The 17746-nt window shown below is 50.7% G+C and overlaps 1 protein-coding gene across 14 annotated transcripts in view; it reads left to right on the top strand.

The window, feature by feature from the left end:
- Positions 1–17746, top strand: part of Bcl11b (B cell leukemia/lymphoma 11B) — a 93743-nt gene that overhangs the window by 37791 nt on the left and 38206 nt on the right. For 4 of the 14 annotated variants that reach the window (XM_011244153.3, NM_001079883.1, XM_017315143.2 and 1 more), the window contains exon 3: positions 468–683. The exons of 8 other annotated variants lie outside the window; for them this stretch is intronic. In XM_011244153.3, coding sequence (XP_011242455.1) covers positions 468–683 — 216 coding nt within the window. The remainder of the gene's footprint in view (positions 1–467; positions 684–17746) is intronic. 2 more of the 14 variants (XM_006516111.4, XM_006516110.4) reach the window with 1 other exon arrangement.

The following is a 17746-nucleotide window of genomic DNA, read 5'->3' as shown; positions in this document are numbered from 1 at the left end:
TGGAGGTAGACCTGAGGTGGCGGAGGCCTGACTAAAGAACCTATACCGGCATTAGTCTCCTGCCTCTTTCAAAGAGGGGTCGCTCATATTTTGAGACCAAATCCTCAAGCGAAGCCCACTCTAGTTTGTTCTGAAAGATCCTTTTAGGGGATCTTAACTGGGAGTGGGGCCCCGACGGGCCTTCTCTGTGTGCCAACCCCTTGCACTAGGGCCCTCAAAGGCAGCCCTCTCGGCCCCCAGAAACAATTTGGCAGCTGCAGGTGTAGCCCCTGCTAATGTCCTCTGTGCACCCCTTCTCGCTTGCCCCTGGACCCCAGTTGTCATCCCCGTAGGGCTGGTGTCCTCGGGGCCGAACCCTCTCAGAGGCTGTACTGTAGCCCTGTGACCCGGGGCCCCCTCTTGTGCCTCAAGTCCCTTGTGCAGTCCAGGGCACCACTGACCAGTCTTTTCTATTGTTTTTTCTCCAGGGCCGTGCAGGCCTGCCCAGCTGCCATCGATGGCCCCCATAGCTGCCTCCTCTTCCCACCCTCCCACCTCCGTGATTACTTCACCTCTGCGTGCCCTGGGCGTTCTCCCACCCTGTTTCCCGCTGCCTTGCTGTGGTGCACGCCCCATCTCGGGCGACGGGACTCAGGGTGAGGGTCAGATGGAGGCTCCCTTTGGATGCCAGTGTGAGTTGTCAGGTAACAGAGCCGCTGCGGTGGGGGAGGTGGGCTCCCGGGATGGCGGGCTGTGCCCTGGGCCGAGCCGGGGACCCAAGGTGGGGTCCCAGGGGGGATGTGCCCCCCATCCCCCACTCAAAAAGCTTTTCGGGGTGGGGGATGGCAACAGAAGTGCCAAAGATGTCAACTGAACTGTAACCTGTGTCGGTTCCCAGGGGGTCAAGGGGCCGTCTCCCCCGTATATCCCCCACCCTCGAATTCTGAGAGTCTCACTCCCAGAATGCACTGCCCGACCTCCAAATTTCATCTCTTTGGGCTGTTTAGCCGAAGTTTAATTGGATAACACTTAACATCTGAAGTTTTCTTCTGCCCCTTGCCTCTGCCGCCCTGCCACCCACCCCAGACAAGGGTGGGAGAGGATTCCTGGGCTGTCTGTGTACAGCGCTGGAGCCGTTCAAAGTGCTGACTTTCTCTTTGGGACAATGTGTTGCCCATTAACTTAGAGGGAAGGAAAAAAAGTCTCAAAGAGGAGCCTTTTAAAAAAGCTGTGGCCACGGGTAGCCGTGAAAGATTGTGGGCGTCTGGGGCAGGGGGCTGTGGAGGTCAGTGGCTCTGGGTGGACCTCAGAGTTGTCCCAGTTACCTCTGCCGTTGTTGGAGGCCCGTGAGACCCCGTTACACAAAGGGCATCCCCAGCCAGGTGGCGACACAGCCTGCGTAGCTCCCCTGCTCTGACTCCCCACAAACATAGACTTCTGTGGCTTAGGGTCCCCACAAGGTCGAGGGGAGAAAGCCCTCCCCCCCGCCTCATGGTGGGGCCTGGTTTGCAACACACTGTGGCTTAGGGGGCCAGGATGCTGACACAGGCTCACGTGGCAAGCAGCTGTGGCCTGGTTTCCGTGGCCAGGGCCAGAGCTGCGGCGCTGGGGTACATTCAGTTTGTCCCTGCCACACGGCCAGGCACGTTGCAGCCTTTCTCTTGACTCAAGCTGTGTGAAAGGAAAACTATTTTTATTGGGCAAGTTTTGCTTTTCATTGACGCTGTCTCAGGGACCTTTCTTATTGGGAGCTTTGGTTTTGCACAAGAAGAGCAGCCCCTGATCCAGGATGAGGCCTCCCTGGTCTTCCTGCCAGTAGGGTGTTTCTGCAGTACTGGCCCATACTCCTGCTATGGCAGGTGGCTATGTTGTTGGATTGCCCATCCAAGTCTGGGAGCTCTGGTTCCTTCCTTGAGTGCATAAAGCAGAGACCAAAGTCACCCAGGAAGGAACTGAATCAGCTTGCTAGGAAGCTGACTTCCCTTCCTGGTCAGCCCCGAGGTGACTGAGGCTTCTTGTAGCTTGGAAGATCCTGTTCACCAAGCTTGGGGTACCTGCTGGGCTGGGCCTTGCTCTTTGGCTTCCTGTTATATGGGGCTGCAACCCTGCAGCCCTGTACTCAAATAGTGGGGGCCTGCACTATCAAAATTAAGCCTAAATGCATATGGTCAAGTTGTGCATGTAGAAGCATGACCTCTTTGTCCCACGTGCTACAGGGGCAAGCTTAATCTTCAGCTGGCCCTCTGTAGGAACTGCCAAATCGGAGTTGCGAGTCTTTCCTGTGCCCATGAGTGGAAGGGGCAAAGGCTAGGGGGCTATGGCTGAGCCTCTTTGGAGGATTGCGCTAAGGCTTGGGGACTAGTTCCTTTAGCCCAGTGGAGGTCAGATAAGGTCTGCAGGGCCTTGTCAGCCAGGGGAGTCTGGCATCAGTCTGCCCTCACACAGGCTACTTGCTTTCTTAGAGTAGAGCAGCTGTCTGTCCTGAACTAGGCATTTGGTTGTGTGTCAAGGCTTTAACTCCCACATTACAGACGAGCGTCAGAGCCTGAGGTCTCGAAGCTCAAACCGGCTCATTCCTTAGTTCGCTGGCGGTCCTCAGGCACAGTTTGTAAGCCACATGTGGACACAGGCAGAGTCAGGTGTGGTGGGTCCCTCGCCTACCTCACAGCTCACAGAATGGGCTTTGGGGACCATGTCCTGAGGCTGATGGGAGGGAAGGTAAGAACACAGAAGTGGCTCCCATACGGTACCTGGTTCACCTTGAGGTGCAGAGGCTGCCATAGAGTTCAGGGCTCTGGGGCATCCGGTCCACGTGTGGCGATTGCCGTGCAGGGGAGGCGAGAAGCAGTGAGGGTCTGAGCCCTGGGACCTCTCCTGGACCGGCTCCTGAGGGACCTGCTGTCTTTCTTCTTCCTGTACTGTTCCTTGTCATTGTTCTGCCTTGTTAGCATCGCCTGTGTGAGGCTCTACCGCTGTGCTGTGTTTTCAGATAAATTTTGACACATTCAAGTATCCTCTTCCAGTGGGTTTTGTCCCTTTGGTTCTGTTCCTGGCACTGGGCTGTTTGCTGAAGTGTTTTTAGTGCCTGTTTAATTAGTAGCTGCAGAGGAGGCATAAAATCGCCAGGAACCCTCGAGGAAGGAGGGGCTGTAAAGACGGAACACTGCAGTACTCACTGCGCTTTGTCCCCCTTCTGATCAGGGTGCTTTGAACCCATCTCTTCAAATTAACTCAGGAAGCCTGAGTTTCACACAGGTTAATTGCATGCCCACGAACACACTCTGGGTTATTTATAGAAGGGTGTGATTTCACAGGAGAGAAAACTACCCGGACAAGCCAGGCCCTGCCAGGACCCTTCCCCCATGCTTCCTGCAGATGGTTACAGCTGCGAGAAGGGGACACCGGGGCCCATTTCTTATGGATTCCACAGAGATCCTATGTGGTTTTTGAGTCAGGTGCTCCAGGCAACTAAAAGGTCTTCCCCTCAGAGGTATCAAGGTAGCTGTGTAATCAAAAGCCACAGCCAATTGTCCTGCTCTGTGCCATCTAAGGACCAGAGACCTTAAGCATGTCATTGTCTCTCTGTAAGCCTCACATCCCTTTCCTGTACAAAATCCATATGTATGCATGTGTATGGGTATATATGTATATATATATATATATATATATATATATATATATGCATGCATGTATATATATGCATATATATACATACACATGATATACATATATGTACACATACATATACATGACATGTATGTATGCATGTATATGTATGTATATATACATATGCATATACATACACACATATACATGATATGTATGCATGTATATATATGTATATATATATGCACACACACACACACACACACACACACACACACATGAATGTAATATTGCAAAATAAGGCTCCGGGAGTGTATCTGTGGATTAGAACAGGTTGGGGTGTTGTGGGTCTGGGCCCGGCTAGGGCCCCAGGCTCCATTCTGTCCTCAATCCTTCCCTGCTTTGAGACATCATGATAAAAAAAGTGGCCTTCAGAATATATCAGACTGTGTTCATGAGTGAATTATGTAGCTAGGTTTGTGGCCTTACCCAGGTCATTCATTCCTCGTCCTTTCTTTTCCTCTGTTCTCTCATCTGTGAAATGGACGTAAGGATCGGGCATGCTCTACGGCTGTCTGAGGTCATAATTTAGGGCAGACATTCAGAACGATGCTCTGAATCTAATGAACCCACAGACGTTATGATTCATACGCAAGCAGTAGGGGTTTCGCAATCTGATGGTGCTCTGTGTCTGGCACTGGGTGGGAGCTTCCCTTAAACCACATCCCCGGTTTCCATGCTTAAAAGCGTTTAGCCTCTTGGCTGGCTCCGCCGTGCACCAGCCTTAGGAGGTGGAACGGGAACTGAGAACCTTCATTGCATATTTAGAAGCTGTAAATGGTCATCAGCCACAGTGATTAATGCATGTGCTTGGCGAAGTTCAAGGTCTCACGCAAGAACACACAGCATCCAGGCTCGGGGAAGTGGAAGTGTTTGGATTTAATAGAGGGAGTCACTTGCAGTCATTAGTATATGCTGGAATCACAGGGCAATCTTGTAAAGTTAAATTCAATTTACTTTTCTACTGAAATTGTGCTTGCTGTGTTATTTAACTAGTCTGGGGTTTCTTGGCTTGGGTTAAAGGGACAATAAAGATAAAAGAATACCTGTAAGTAAATAACAGGGTTTAACGGGAGAATCTCTCGTCTTCTCCTCCTTCAGTTATATCCCAGTGTTCGCCCTGTGTTGATTTTTATACCCGGAGCCCTCCAATGGGATGCCTCGGATCAGACCACCCTAGCTGTGGAGGCTTGGTGCAATTAATACAGTCTGTCTGGAAAGTGGTCTTATTTCTGGAAGTTTTATGTTAATGATATGGTCTGCACGCTGCACATTTCATACCAGAATGAAGAGCGAGCTGGAGTTTCTTTCTGGGCTGGGTTTGATTAGCAGCGGAGGTTCCCTGGGCAGCCGCTCTCCCAGAGGACAGAGATTGGCAGTCCTCCCCAGTCCTGCCAGGGCACTGCTTGGTGGGTGTGGTGTACTGGGTGCTGGGGGGAGGGCGTGTCGTTCAAGCCTTCCTGGGGAAGGAGGGGCCGTGTGGGCGCAGTAGGGAGGTGTGTGTGTAAGCCTCCAGAGGGAGGTGACAGATGGACTTTTGAGTTCCTCTGCACTGTAATGCTTTTTTTTTGGGGGGGGTGCTTTCTGCGTTTACCACGTCCCCGTGTCAATGGGGCTGGCTCAGTGGAATTATTGAAAATTTAGAGAGCCCTACTGGGATTGTAGTTCAGTTGGCAGAGTGTTTGCCTAGCATGCATGAAGCTCTGGGTTCAGACCCTAGCCCCACACTGTGTAAAGCAGGTGTGTGGTGCCAGCCAGTTACTCACACTTGGGAAACGAGAGCAGGGGGGATTAGAAGTTCAAGGTCAACCTCTACTGCACAACAGGTTCATAGGTCAGGCTGGGTTATGAGAGACCCTGACTTAAAGACAATTAGTTAGTCATTAGTCACTTGTCCCTTTGCAATGCCAATATGACAAAGACTTTGGTAGTGTGGCCCCATGACTGACATTTACCACGTGTTCCACAATTCCTGGAGGTTGTCTCCTAAGACTGACTCTGGTGTGTGCGTTATCTCAGGATGGCTCCGCCGTAGCTGCTTTCTTTCTGGGCCTGCCCAAGACCTGCACAGTGTCCTCCCTGTCTTGATACACGTCAGCAGAGAGCTGCCGGCCCCCTGGAGGTTGACAAGGATTTGACAGACTGCAGAAAAAGACCACTGTTCACTGTCCATATAGCAAATCTCAGCCTTCAGCACCAACAGGGGCCAGAGCGGTTGCAGTGGGCTCCGGGGAGGGACTGCAGCTGGCCAGCGGGGTGGGACTCACCGGGGTGACTACCTTCAGATGAAAGAGGTTCCAGCGACACAGACGTTACTACAGATACCATTTCGGCCTCTGCCGGCCTTTCAGAAGGCAGAGCTAAATCAAAGAATTCTGTTCAAATCTGTACAAGATGCTGTTTTTCTGCCCTGACAGGAGAGGCATTTGGAAGAGCAGTTTCTTTTTCTTTCTTTCTTTCATTCTTTCTTCCTTTTTTTTTTTTTTTTTTTAATAGCTGTCTTAAAAAGGAGTTTGGCTGTTTAGCACAGCTGGTGCTCATTACGTTATGGACTGGCAATGAAATAGCATGTGTAATTAATTTTTAATGCAGCGCTGGGTGCAGCACTTTCAAGCAGTTAGTGGATGTGAAGGCCCAGCACTGGCTGTGGACATCAGAGACCTCGGAGCCAAGCAGCCACGGGCTCCTTTCAAGGGGATTTGACATTGGCAGGAGAGGCTGCTCACCACCCTCCGTGCGGAGGGGAGCTCGCTCAGAAGTGGGTTTGTTTTGGGTGACCCAAGGGTCAAGCCAACCCTTACCGAGCCAGGATTAGGGGGTCCTGATTGGACATCTCATCTGACCCTTTTGGTATCCAGACGGATAAACTGAACCAGGCTGGAGGAAGACACCGGAAGGCACAAGTGGCTGGCAGAACTGACTTGGCTCTATGTCTCACAGTCTCTGCCCACTAGACTCTCTTTTTGAGACAGCAGCTTTTGTATCCCAAGCTGACCTTGAACTCATTTTTTTGTAACAGTATCTTCTGATCCTTGTAACAGAAGGTCCTTGATCTGCTGATCCTTCTGTTAACTTCTTAACTTGGAATGTTGGGATTTCAGGTCTATACCGCTATGCCCTGTTCTATGTAGTGAGTGCTAAGGACTGAACCCTGGGTTTCATGCAACCTAGGCAAGTGGAGAAACTGAGGCACAGAGAGGAGGAGTGAGCTCTACCCCTGGTGCCACATCACTAGTCTGCATCCTGGTCTACCTTGAGTTCACATTGAGAGCTAGTGAGGGACACCTGTTATCCAAAGGAGATGCTTAAAAGCCAACTTCTTCATTGCCACCAGATTCGATGTCCTGGGCACCGGGCTTGGCAGCAGGTAACATTTTTGACAGCAATGAACCCCAAGTAATTGGTCTTGGGACTCTCGTGAGGTTTTTGGCCTCTGCTGTGGGCCACACCCCTCTGCATGTTCCTGTTCTGAGACTGCATGTGGGCTTGGCTTGCCTGCATGGTTGCTGTCCAGTCTACCCTGGGAACTGCAGCATGGAGTCTTGTTTGGATTAGGCACTATGATTCACAGGTACCAGATCGGGGACCTCCTGGGTCCTGTTCTCTGTGCCATTGAGTCTGAATGCATGGCCCTGGGCTGCCCACTCCTCCTCTCTGTGCCTCAGTTTCTCCACTTGTCAAACGGGGCACAAGTAACCCCTTTGGGAAGACTCGGAGACACTTCTGTCAGGGTGTGCCAGGGCATGAGGGAGCAGGCCATATGACCTTGGCTACTGTGATGACCTAGCATTCATGGAAGGGGGTGGGGTAGGGGGTGGGAAAGAGCCGTTACTCTTACTGCTTTTGGAACTAGCTGCTGCTAATCCACAAAAAAACCTACTATGTGCCAGCTCTGCCCCTCGCCTTACATCCTAACCTTATCTTTCCTCCAAGAACGGGTAACCCCTCGTCCCACTGGGGTACCCACTACTTAGCTAAGAGTTACAGGCCACCCAACCGAGGTCACACAGCACAAACCCTGCAGAATTAAAGAAAGGTGCAGGCTGGGCTCTGCTGGGTCTCCAAGCTGTGCTGCCTCTGTCTATCCCCTCCGTCCTCCCATTGGGCTGTGGTGGCTGCTTATACCTGCCTATCAGATGCACAACATGCTGGTGGAACAGCAGCTGCACTTAGACATGGTCCCTAAAAGGGTCCTCTGGGTTCTTTATTTCACTGACCACCATATTTGTGTCTGACCCTGGCCTAGACATGGGACCCTTGGGTGTGTGAGAACAGGTGTGTGCCTGAGACTCCTGACGTGGAAGGCAGGGAAGGCTGCCCTTCCGTTCTGCTGGGCCATGGCAGCTTTGATGTGGGTCTTCATGCATGACTGAACTTAAGGGGGACACGAGGAAGAAGAGCATGGAAGAGACAGCGACCCTGATGAGGAAGGGACGCACAAGACAGTTTTGGCAAATTGCCCTAAGACAGTTTTTTGGGTTTCTGGTGTCTGGGTGGGAATCCGGCCTGCCCCAGGCTTTGTGCTGCCTGCCTCTCTTGTGTTTGTGGTAGGGCCTGCACCTTGAGGAGTGCAGAACACTGGTGGGCATCCTGGGGTCTGACATGGTAAGGTGGGTCATGCAGGGCGGGTCCAAAGTCAAGCCCTCTAGGGAGAATGGCTTGCTTTCTTCATCTGGGTGGAGCCTGTCCCTCAGCACTGAGGGAGAACTGAGTTTGCTGTTGTGGAGTGGCCTGGGTGACACCTTGAACATTGCTGTGGCACAAGGACACGAGGATGGGATTTCCTTTCCTTTCCTTTCCTTTCTTTCTTTTTTCCTTTTTCTTTTTCCAAGACAGAGTTTCTCTGTGTAGCCCTGGCTGTCCTGGAACTCACTCTGTAGACCAGATTGGCCTTGAACTCAGAAATCCACCTGCCTCTGCCTCCCAAGTGCTGGGATTAAAGGCGTGTGCCACCACTGCCTAGCGATGAGGGGATTTCTAAAAGTCATAATTATAGGTAAGAATTACTGTTTTGACCACCCGCCCACCCTTATTTCTAGAGATTGAACCCAGAGCTTGCTCAGGTGACCCGAATGGCCCATGTTTTCTAAATCTGTGGCTGGGGCAGAGGGAGGGAGGTGCCAACTGGAGATGTTTTACTGTGACGCCGAGTAGCTGAAACCATGAAATCTGGTTTATCTAAGTCATGACTGGCCAATTGAATCCGAACAGGAGAGGGAAGAAGCCGTAGGGTCCCCCCACTGTGAGGTGTTCCAGTCTGCTTTAGATCTTCGAGGAACCGTGGCCTGGCTAGTTCTGTGGTCCTCTCTCTGGACATTATTTAATAAGTGTTAGGAAAGGGCACATTACCTCCGTGTGTGGTCACAGGTGACAGAGGCCGATTTCCCTTTCTCATCTGGGTCCTTATACCTAGCGGCGTGTCCCCAGACACGGTCAGGCTGTTGTCTGCAGTCCCAATGTGCATGGGTCCATGGTTCTGGCCTTCTGAGTTTTGAATTCAGACAGTCGGTAGGGACACTGACATCTCAGATGTAGCTTGATTGGTACAGAACGGGGTGTCTGATGATAGCTTCCCTGAGTCTGGGTGCCACTGCCCTTCTTGTCACGTCTCCCTGGCAGGTGCGGGTAGGGAGAGGTGCATGTGACTTGTGACGCTCCTACGGGGCCCTGGATAATAAGACCATCTGTATTTTATCGTTCTTGTAGAAGGGGTCAGAGGACTCCAGTCTTCTCCAAGGAGATTAATGCAAAACTGAACTTACTGTCTGCAGAAACCGGCAGATGGGATCGGTTCATAAAACTGGACATTAATTATTGCCTTTCTTAATAAGGTGATGACCCGCTGATGGGGTGAAGCTTGCCCCACCGGGTAGGTGTATGTATGTATGTGTCGGTGACTCAGGGTGAGTTTAGTCTGGACTTAGTTAATTTAGACTTGGTCTCTTTGCTCTGAATTTTCTTGGGTTTTTATCAACTAGCTCATTTATTCTGTATTTAATCATAAAAGAGACCATCGATTGATGGCCTGTGGTATGCCATGGGCTTTTTTTTTTTTTAATTGTGTTTTGAGACAGGGTCTCATGTAGCCCAGGTTAGCCTTGAACTTGCTGCTTCCATCTCCTTAGTGCTGGGTGTGTGTTCCCATACCCAGTTTTTGTGGCGCCGGGAATCAAACTCAGGGTCTTCTGCATGCTAGACAAACAATATTCCCAGCCCCTAGAGAAAGGAATGTCACAATAGTTCAAAGATAGGATCTAAAATACTTTTTTAAAAATTGTGGGTAAAATATATGTAAGATTTACAATTTTGATAGATGGTCACTACTTTGCTGCTGCCGTTGCCACCACCGCCACCACCACCACCACCGCTAGAGCCTTCATCTTGCTAGGCTATCACTAAGCTACAACCGTAGCCTTGATTTGAACCATTTTTAAGTATGTGCTACTATGTAGCCTTCACCTCCTTACATCTCTGGAACTGTCTCCTCTCAAACAACCTGGTCTCTCATTGAACAATAGCTCCACCTCTCCCCTCCCAGCTCCTGGAACCCACCATTCCACCAGCTGTCTCTTTGATTGACACAGGGACTTTGTATGGAATGCAGTGTACTGCATCCGTGTGTGTGTGTGTGTGTGTGTGTGTGTATTTGGCTCATTCATGGTGTAGCAGGTGTGAAATTGTCTTTCCATATTAGGACTGCGTGCTAGTCCCTTGTGCGGGTGGCTTGTGTTTGCTCTTTTTGCTCTTCCATTCATCCATCAGTGGGCACCTGGGCAGCTTCTGTCGTTGCCTGTTGTCAACCCTACAGATGTGTGTACATCCACTCAAGGGCCGGATTTTAGTTCTTTTGGGTGTGTACCCAGATCTCGGGATCGTAAGTGACTCTGTGCTTATTGTTTATTATTGTTGTTGTTATTATTTATTATTATTAACTTAAAGTCGGTCACCCAGCTTTTCCAAAGTGGATGCCCTGTTTTGTACCCTTGATGATTTTGCATTCGGCTCCCGTTGCTGCGTTTTAAGAGCTAAGGAAGCCGTTCATTAAGGACATGCGAACTGGCTGAAGGAACGTGGTTAGTGCATCCTGGGTATGATTTGAGGCCAGACCCCACTGACTCAGGCTCAGCCCTGCTTTGGGTTACCCATTTTAGTTATTCCTGAGGGTCCTAGTCTCCTAACCCCCCCAGGACAACTTTGTCCTCTCTGTTAGCTGGTTTTAAGTTGTCAGCTAAACATTTCCCCTGCAAGATTTGGGGAAGAAACTTGGGCCAATGAGTGATCGGCCAATGAGTGATCTTCCAATGGCTTGGAGGCAGCCTGACAGGAATACTGTGTTAAGAAGGGAGACCCGCTGCCCTCAGTGAGCCTCAGGGATGCTCTCGATAGCCTTGATCCCTCGACTGGAGGGAGGGTATCTAGGGAATGGCCTTGGGTCCGTTGTAGGCTGGCACAGTAAGGATGAGAATTCTGCAGAGACAGCTGCTCAGGGCTGCTCCGTACTTTATCTCTGATGCCTTTTGTGAGTGCTGTGGCTGGCTGTGGCAAATGAACCCAAACTGGCTGTTGAAGAAGCTCCAGAGTCCAAGTCACGGTGTGGGCTTCCTTTAAAGCAGGCACTCACTTCTCAACCTGGGTGCGGTAGACAACACTTCCAGAGTTGCCTAAGACCTTCTGAAAACACAGATATTTACATTATGATTCATAAAAGTATCAAGTTACAAAGTAGCGATGAGAGTAATGTTATGGCTGGGGGTCACCACAACCTGAGGAACTGTGTGGTAAAGGATGGCCGCAGCGTCAGCAAGGCTGGGAACCATTGCTTTAGACCCTGGCCTTTGTTGCTTCTTCCAGCTTCAGGTAACTCCAGGAGTCCCTTGGCCTCTGGCCACATCATCCTAATGTCTACCTTTGTGGGCACATAGTACCCGCCGCAGTCTGCTGCCTCCTCTTCAAGACAACGGGCTAAGGGTATATGCCTAGACCACCCAGGATGGCCTCGTATCACAATCCTTCATTTTATCCACACGAGGCCGCACACAGCTTTCCCCGATTTAGTCACGGGCATGTATAACATTTTGGGTCTCACTAGCAACCCCCCTGCATGCCTCTTTTTTTGCTGGACTGTAGGCTTCTCCAGGGAAGGAACGCCAGTTTGGTTCCTTTGGGGAGATCTGCTAAGGTCTGGGGCAGTTCTACACACTGTGTGGTATTCCCCTGCTGGACTCCAGAGTGGGTCCCTGACGAGATGGCCACAGGAATGTCACGTTTCTCAGCTGCCTGACACCTCTGGCCAGCTCTCCTCAGCCTCCGTGGCAAGCCATGTGGCCACATCTGGCCCCACCAGTCTAACCCATGTCAAGAGTACAAAGTGTGTGTGTGTGTGTGTGTGGGGTGTAGTGGGGGTGTTTTTTCTGAAAAGCCTGTAATGATTATGAGAAAAAATTAACAGAGTTGAATAGAAGCTAAAAATAGCTGGACACACATTTGCCTATAATCTATTTTTTTTTTTAAGAAAACATAATTATTTTTGTAAACCAGCTCTGAGAAAACAGGAGTATTTTTAGCCTGTGTCTTCTAGGATACTGGACGTCATCCTAGGAAGAGCATGTCAGAGCCCACCAGAGTGTGGTAATGTCAGCATGTCGGGCAGTGACCCCTGGGGAAACAGGGTTTGAGGAGCCCCGTCCTCAGCCCTCCTTTGCTGAGAGAATGGTTCTCGAGAGTCAGACTGTGGCTTCTATGGCTGATGGCGGCTGGGGACATCCTGGTTTCACCTGGACAGGTAGCTGTGGCACTGGCCAATTGGTAGCTGGCTAAGCTCGGGTTTGGGCAAGGGAGAGCTTGTGGTGAGACTAGCCTGGCCTGCTACCTCAGCAGACCTGCAGGAGAGATGAGGGCTTGAGGGAAAAGTGTTCCAAGCCTTCTTATGGGGAGCCAAACATTGCCTCATGTCATCTCCCGTTTTTCCCACTGCCTCTGCCAGGGTCAATGGGCCTGGCACAATGTCTGTAATAAAGAGCTCTGTGTGTGTGTGTCTGTGTGTGTGTTTGAATCTCTGTGTGCCTGTTAACGCGCGTTTATGTTGGTGTTTGTTGTTTGTAGGTATACTTTGAGAGTATGCTCTTAGGAGGTAGCACCTACCGAGGCCCCTCCTACCTTTCTGTCTGGTACTGGATGTCTTTGGTACAGGCGTGTACCGACATGGCCGGGCTTAGCATTGCAGCCTGCTGTGACCTTGGTGTGAGTGTGTCTCTGAAGATAGATTTTCTTCCCCGTGCTTGCTGGGGAACTCACTGTACCGAGGCCAAGACATCATGGTCAGTTCAGAGTGTGGCCACCCATGAGCGTGCATAGGGAGACCAAAGGCTTTGAAGTGGATGTTGGGTTCTCACCCTGGCTGTGACGAGCTGTGATTGCGGGTGGGTGAGCCAGGCTGTTTCCTCATCTGAAACTTAGGAACAGTGCCAACCAAGTGTTCCAGTCAGGCACGACAATAGGACACATGCTTACCACGGGTTTTACGCTGGCACTCCTAGCCTGTCTCTGAGAGGAAGGCAGTGCCATCATTCCCACTTTACAGATGGGGAGACTGAGGCACAGAGACTCCAGAAATGTTCCCGTTGAGTCTTTCCCAGTTGTGATACACTCCCTGCCTCAAGCAGCAGCCGGCTTTGTGTCACTGTTACATTTTATTGTTGTTATAACTGTAATTATCATACCCAAGATCGTTACGGCAGCCGTTTCCTGGGTGGAGATATTCCTCTCGCTGCCCCAGCCAACCTTGACTTCTAGCCATGTTCTTCCTTTCTGGGCATCTCGTCTTTCATCCACGGACTCCTTCTGCTGTTGTTCCCGACGCATGTTCATTTGAGGTCTCCGTCTTTCTGCTCTAATTGAGATAATGAACACAGTCCTCCACCCCCAGAATGGGAGCAGAAAGTCAAGTGCAAAGTGACGGTTGCCATTTGCTGACCTCCCCTTTCTTTCTCTCTTAGTACGCGTCTCTTTACGAAGGGATTGGCTGGATGCAAACAGCTCATAACCTATGGATTTATGGAGACAGCGAGAGCTGGCTTTATAAGCTCGGATACCTGCAGTCAGCGTCCTGTCTCTTTAAGCCGAGGCTCCGACTTGCCGTGGTATTTTACAGTGCCTGGTTTCATTTATGCTGGAGCCAGACTTACTATGTGAGCGTCGTCCGCATGCTGGAATTAGTCTTAAGCTTGCTTCTGTGGCGTTGCCAAATTCCATGTTTGTGTTTTATTTAGAATTCTTTTCACGGCCAGCCGATTCTGTGCCGGCACACACAGGCACTGTTGCGCCCCATGGAGAAAATAAGCAAGCTTGCGTTTTCTTTGGCAGAGGCCGCGGCCACAATAGACTGTGGTCTCTGAAACATTTTTTAAAAGCTATTTTAACCCATAACAGATGCATAAAGTCGGCTCAGGCATGCCAGTTTTCTTAGTTTTAATTAAAAAATAATTACAGTCTAATGGGATGTTAGTGACACATTTGGATGAATGGTCGGTGACATTATCTGCAACTTATAAATTAGTGCCTCTCCCTTGGCTGGGGCAGGGCTGGGGAAGATTTGGGGAGGTACATTTGCATATCTGTTCTTAATTGCAGGGTGGGAGATGGGAGAGTAGCATCCCTGGGTTGGAGACTTAGGGGCAGGGACAGAGACCTTGGTCAGTGGCTCTGAAACCCAGCATGTGTGACACAGGCATCTGGTAATATTCTTCAAGCTCCATCTGACAGAACTCACCTGCAAAGTCCTCACATATGGAGATGGGGTGCCTGGGATATCCTCTCTCCTTCAAGATGGCAGGAAATACCAACTAGGACCTGCTGGGAAGGACGAGGGACAGAAAATATAACAGCCTATTGCCGGGGGGGGGGGGGGAGGGGGGACAGACAGAGGCTGGTGGGAAGCTTGTAGCCCACACAGCCCAGCTTCAGATGTTTTGGGAACCTTGTCACTCATTCGAGTCCCAGGGAAGGGAGGTAGGTTTGAAGTTTGTGGGTTCTGGGGTCTCTACAGATACCGGCTGGGAACAGTCGGGGTGGGACTTGCATTGCTTCTGGCGATGGGGCAGCTAATTTATGAACCCCTGGTTCCCTACCCTCTCTTTGGGATCTAAGAGTCAGAGTCGGAGGGGCCCGTGTCCTGGGCTCAGCCTCTCTGTGGGTGCTGTTCCTGCTTATCCTGCCCTCCTGGATGGAACAGTTCCCGGCAGCTACAGTGTGTAGCTTGTCTCTCTCCAGTAGTTGTGGGGAGCTGTGTCATCCTACCCTGGGAGATCAGGAAGGTTCCCTTTATCTGTGCCTTTGTGCCTGGCCCTGTAGGCTGCTTCTTTGGCGACAATTCCAGGGGCCCCTGTGCTTCATTACCAGGCTTCTTTCATAGGTACCACCCGATGTGTTCTAAGGGGGGGGGGGCAGGACTTGCCCCAGGCCACTGGGCTGAGCCAGGACCTGCCTGCCTGACCTAACTCCTCACTTTCCCATTGAAAACTGCACGGAGCCACACCCTGTGGCTCCCAACAAGGTCGAGAAGACTGGCTCGGAGTCTTTATTTTTACTTTCCGGGTGGTGGAGGGGGGCGTGGTGTTAGTGTCGCTGGTGGCTCTTCCTGTTGTCCGGGGTCTAAAATGAGTGTTTCTTAGACAATGTTTTCCCGAGCCCAAATTCCTCCCGAGTAAAATTAAGTTCTTCTATTAAAAGCGTGAGTCACACCAGCCCAGATGAGAGTGGTTTTGACGTTCCTCGAATTTTTTTGGAAGGGAAACATCACATTCATGCTAATCCTTGCAATTAAACCTCATCGCTGGGTAATCCGCCAGACGCTTGGTAACCTAGCCCTCTGCCGTCCGTCCGCGTACGGTGCCTTTCTCTCCTTTGCTGTTGCCTGCCCAGAGTTTCTTCCTCTGTTCTGGGCTCATCAGATTCCCCGAGCATGGTCTTGGGTATCTAATTGCCACAGATGATTAATGTGTGGTTGATAAGGCTCCATGTCTGGCTGTTCATATGAATTCTAAGGAGATGGGAGTTCATTTCTGTCTCTGAACTGGGTGTTTGCTCCCCCACTAGGGGTTTTCTGCTCAGATCGGGGTGGACCCCAGGCATCCCTGACGATCAAGAGAAGACAGAAGGGTGTCACTGGGGGTGGGTTTGGACCCGCTTTGGGGAAATGTAGCCAGGCTGGTAAGGAATTGGATAATACTGTAGCCATGATATCAACTTTCCTGAGCTGTGTGTTTCTCTTACTGTGACCTCTCAGGTTTATGCTCAGCTACTGCTAAAGGTCTCACTGACTCTGGGTCCTTTCCTTGCGAGTTCCTGTTACTGCCAATGAGATCTATTCCGTCAGCCTGAGGACCAACCTGGGTGTTCCTGGTTCCTATGTGTCTAGGTCGATGTTTGGCTGCAGTGGACTGTCCCTGGTTGCTTCTCAAGCCCAGGTCAAAGCAGAAACCCAGTGTGACAGACAGCCCAGGTCAGATGCAGTGGGGAGGCTGTTTCTACGGTGTTGGCTTCCTGTTCTAGTCCTGGAACAAAGGTTGGCATAGTTGAGGAATCCTGGCCCCTGGAAACATGGCAGCTGTCAAATGAACCGGAGTTGTGTCTCCACAGCTTTGGGTGCAGTCTTTGAGTTCTGGAGACTAGGGGGACGTCTTGATTTTATGTCTCTTTTCTCAGAGAGCTGCTGCAGCTCACCTGCTGCTCCTGTGAAGCCTTGGGTAGGAGGTTCTGGTGTCTGACACCTAGGGGAGACAAGTCAGGGGTGGAGAGGGTGAGTGTAGAAGCCGGTGACTGCGATGGATGGGAAAGGCTTTGGGTTTGGAATGGGATAGAGTGTGGTTTCTGAGTTTGGAATAACACTTCTCATTGGGATGTGGGGAGCGGGGTGGGCAGGGATTCGAGTTCATTTACTTGTATTAAAGGCTGAGGCTTCCTCTTTTCACGAGTAAGAAGCAAAAGCCCGAGAAAGTGATGAGAAACAGCCCGGAAAGGCAGTTCGTTTACTCATTAAATCTTCTATAAAATAAATAAGGATTTAGCATGAAGGGCCCAGCTGCAGGGTGTCCTGGAGGGAGGAGGGGACAAGTCCGACATGAACCTCACTATGGGAATGGACCAGTAGGCCCGGACTGTGTGCTTCTGCTCCAGAGGCCAGGTCTTAGTCCTGGAAGTAAGAACAAATGGGTATGAGTGTCCAGGAGGGGTGTGTGCACACATACACGTGTGAAAGCTTGCGGGTACATTAGCAGTTTACATGTGAACATATAACATGTGAACATGAGTAGACATGCTTTTATGTGTACGGACATGAATAAGCAGGCATGTACACGTGAGCACACGTATGGAAACGTGTTGGTACATGGGTGCGCAAGTGCGGTTATGTGCATGTACATGCAGGTATAGATGTATACATGTGTTCCTGTTCATTTGTTAATGTGTGTACATGTAGGTGTAGGTGCATGTATGTGCTCATATGCACATGTGTTTGTACACACACACACACGCACACACACACACACATACACACACACACACACGGTGTGCACATGTGCAGTCAAATGCAAGTGAGGTCTATGTGTTTGCATGTCTTCATGTACAATATGTACGTGCACGTGTGTGTGTGTGTGTGTGTGTGTGTGTGTGTGTGTGTGTGAGAGAGAGAGAGAGAGAGAGAGAGAGAGAGAGAGAGAGAGAGAGAGAGAGAGGGAGGAATGTCTCCACTTACCTCTGAGGACCTGTTTGAGGTCAGCTGCTGTGGCACTTCAAGAGGGGATCCAGAGTCAGAAATGCAGAGAGTCAGAAAGAAGTGAGGTGTAGGAACAGCACCCGAATGCACAACCCTGCTGTGGCTCAGTGGAGTTCAGCTGTGGGCTCGGGTGGGTGTCCACCCCTGATGCTCTCACGCCCGAGGCAGAGTGGAGTCGGGAGAACAAGATGAGCCTTGGTCCGACCTGGCTCTGCCCCTTTATAGATGGGCGACTCTTCACTTTCATGTTCCAGCCTCAGTTTCCTTTTCTGCTTCAAGAAGATGGCCATGTTACCATCAGCCTACATACAGTGCTCAGGGTAGGGCTGA

The sequence above is a fragment of the Mus musculus genome, chromosome 12, assembly GCF_000001635.26.
Source record: "Mus musculus strain C57BL/6J chromosome 12, GRCm38.p6 C57BL/6J".
NCBI classification, from domain to species: Eukaryota; Metazoa; Chordata; class Mammalia; order Rodentia; family Muridae; genus Mus; species Mus musculus.
The sequence above is the reverse complement of the archived record's forward strand: the minus strand, read 5'-3'. Positions and strand labels throughout refer to the sequence as shown.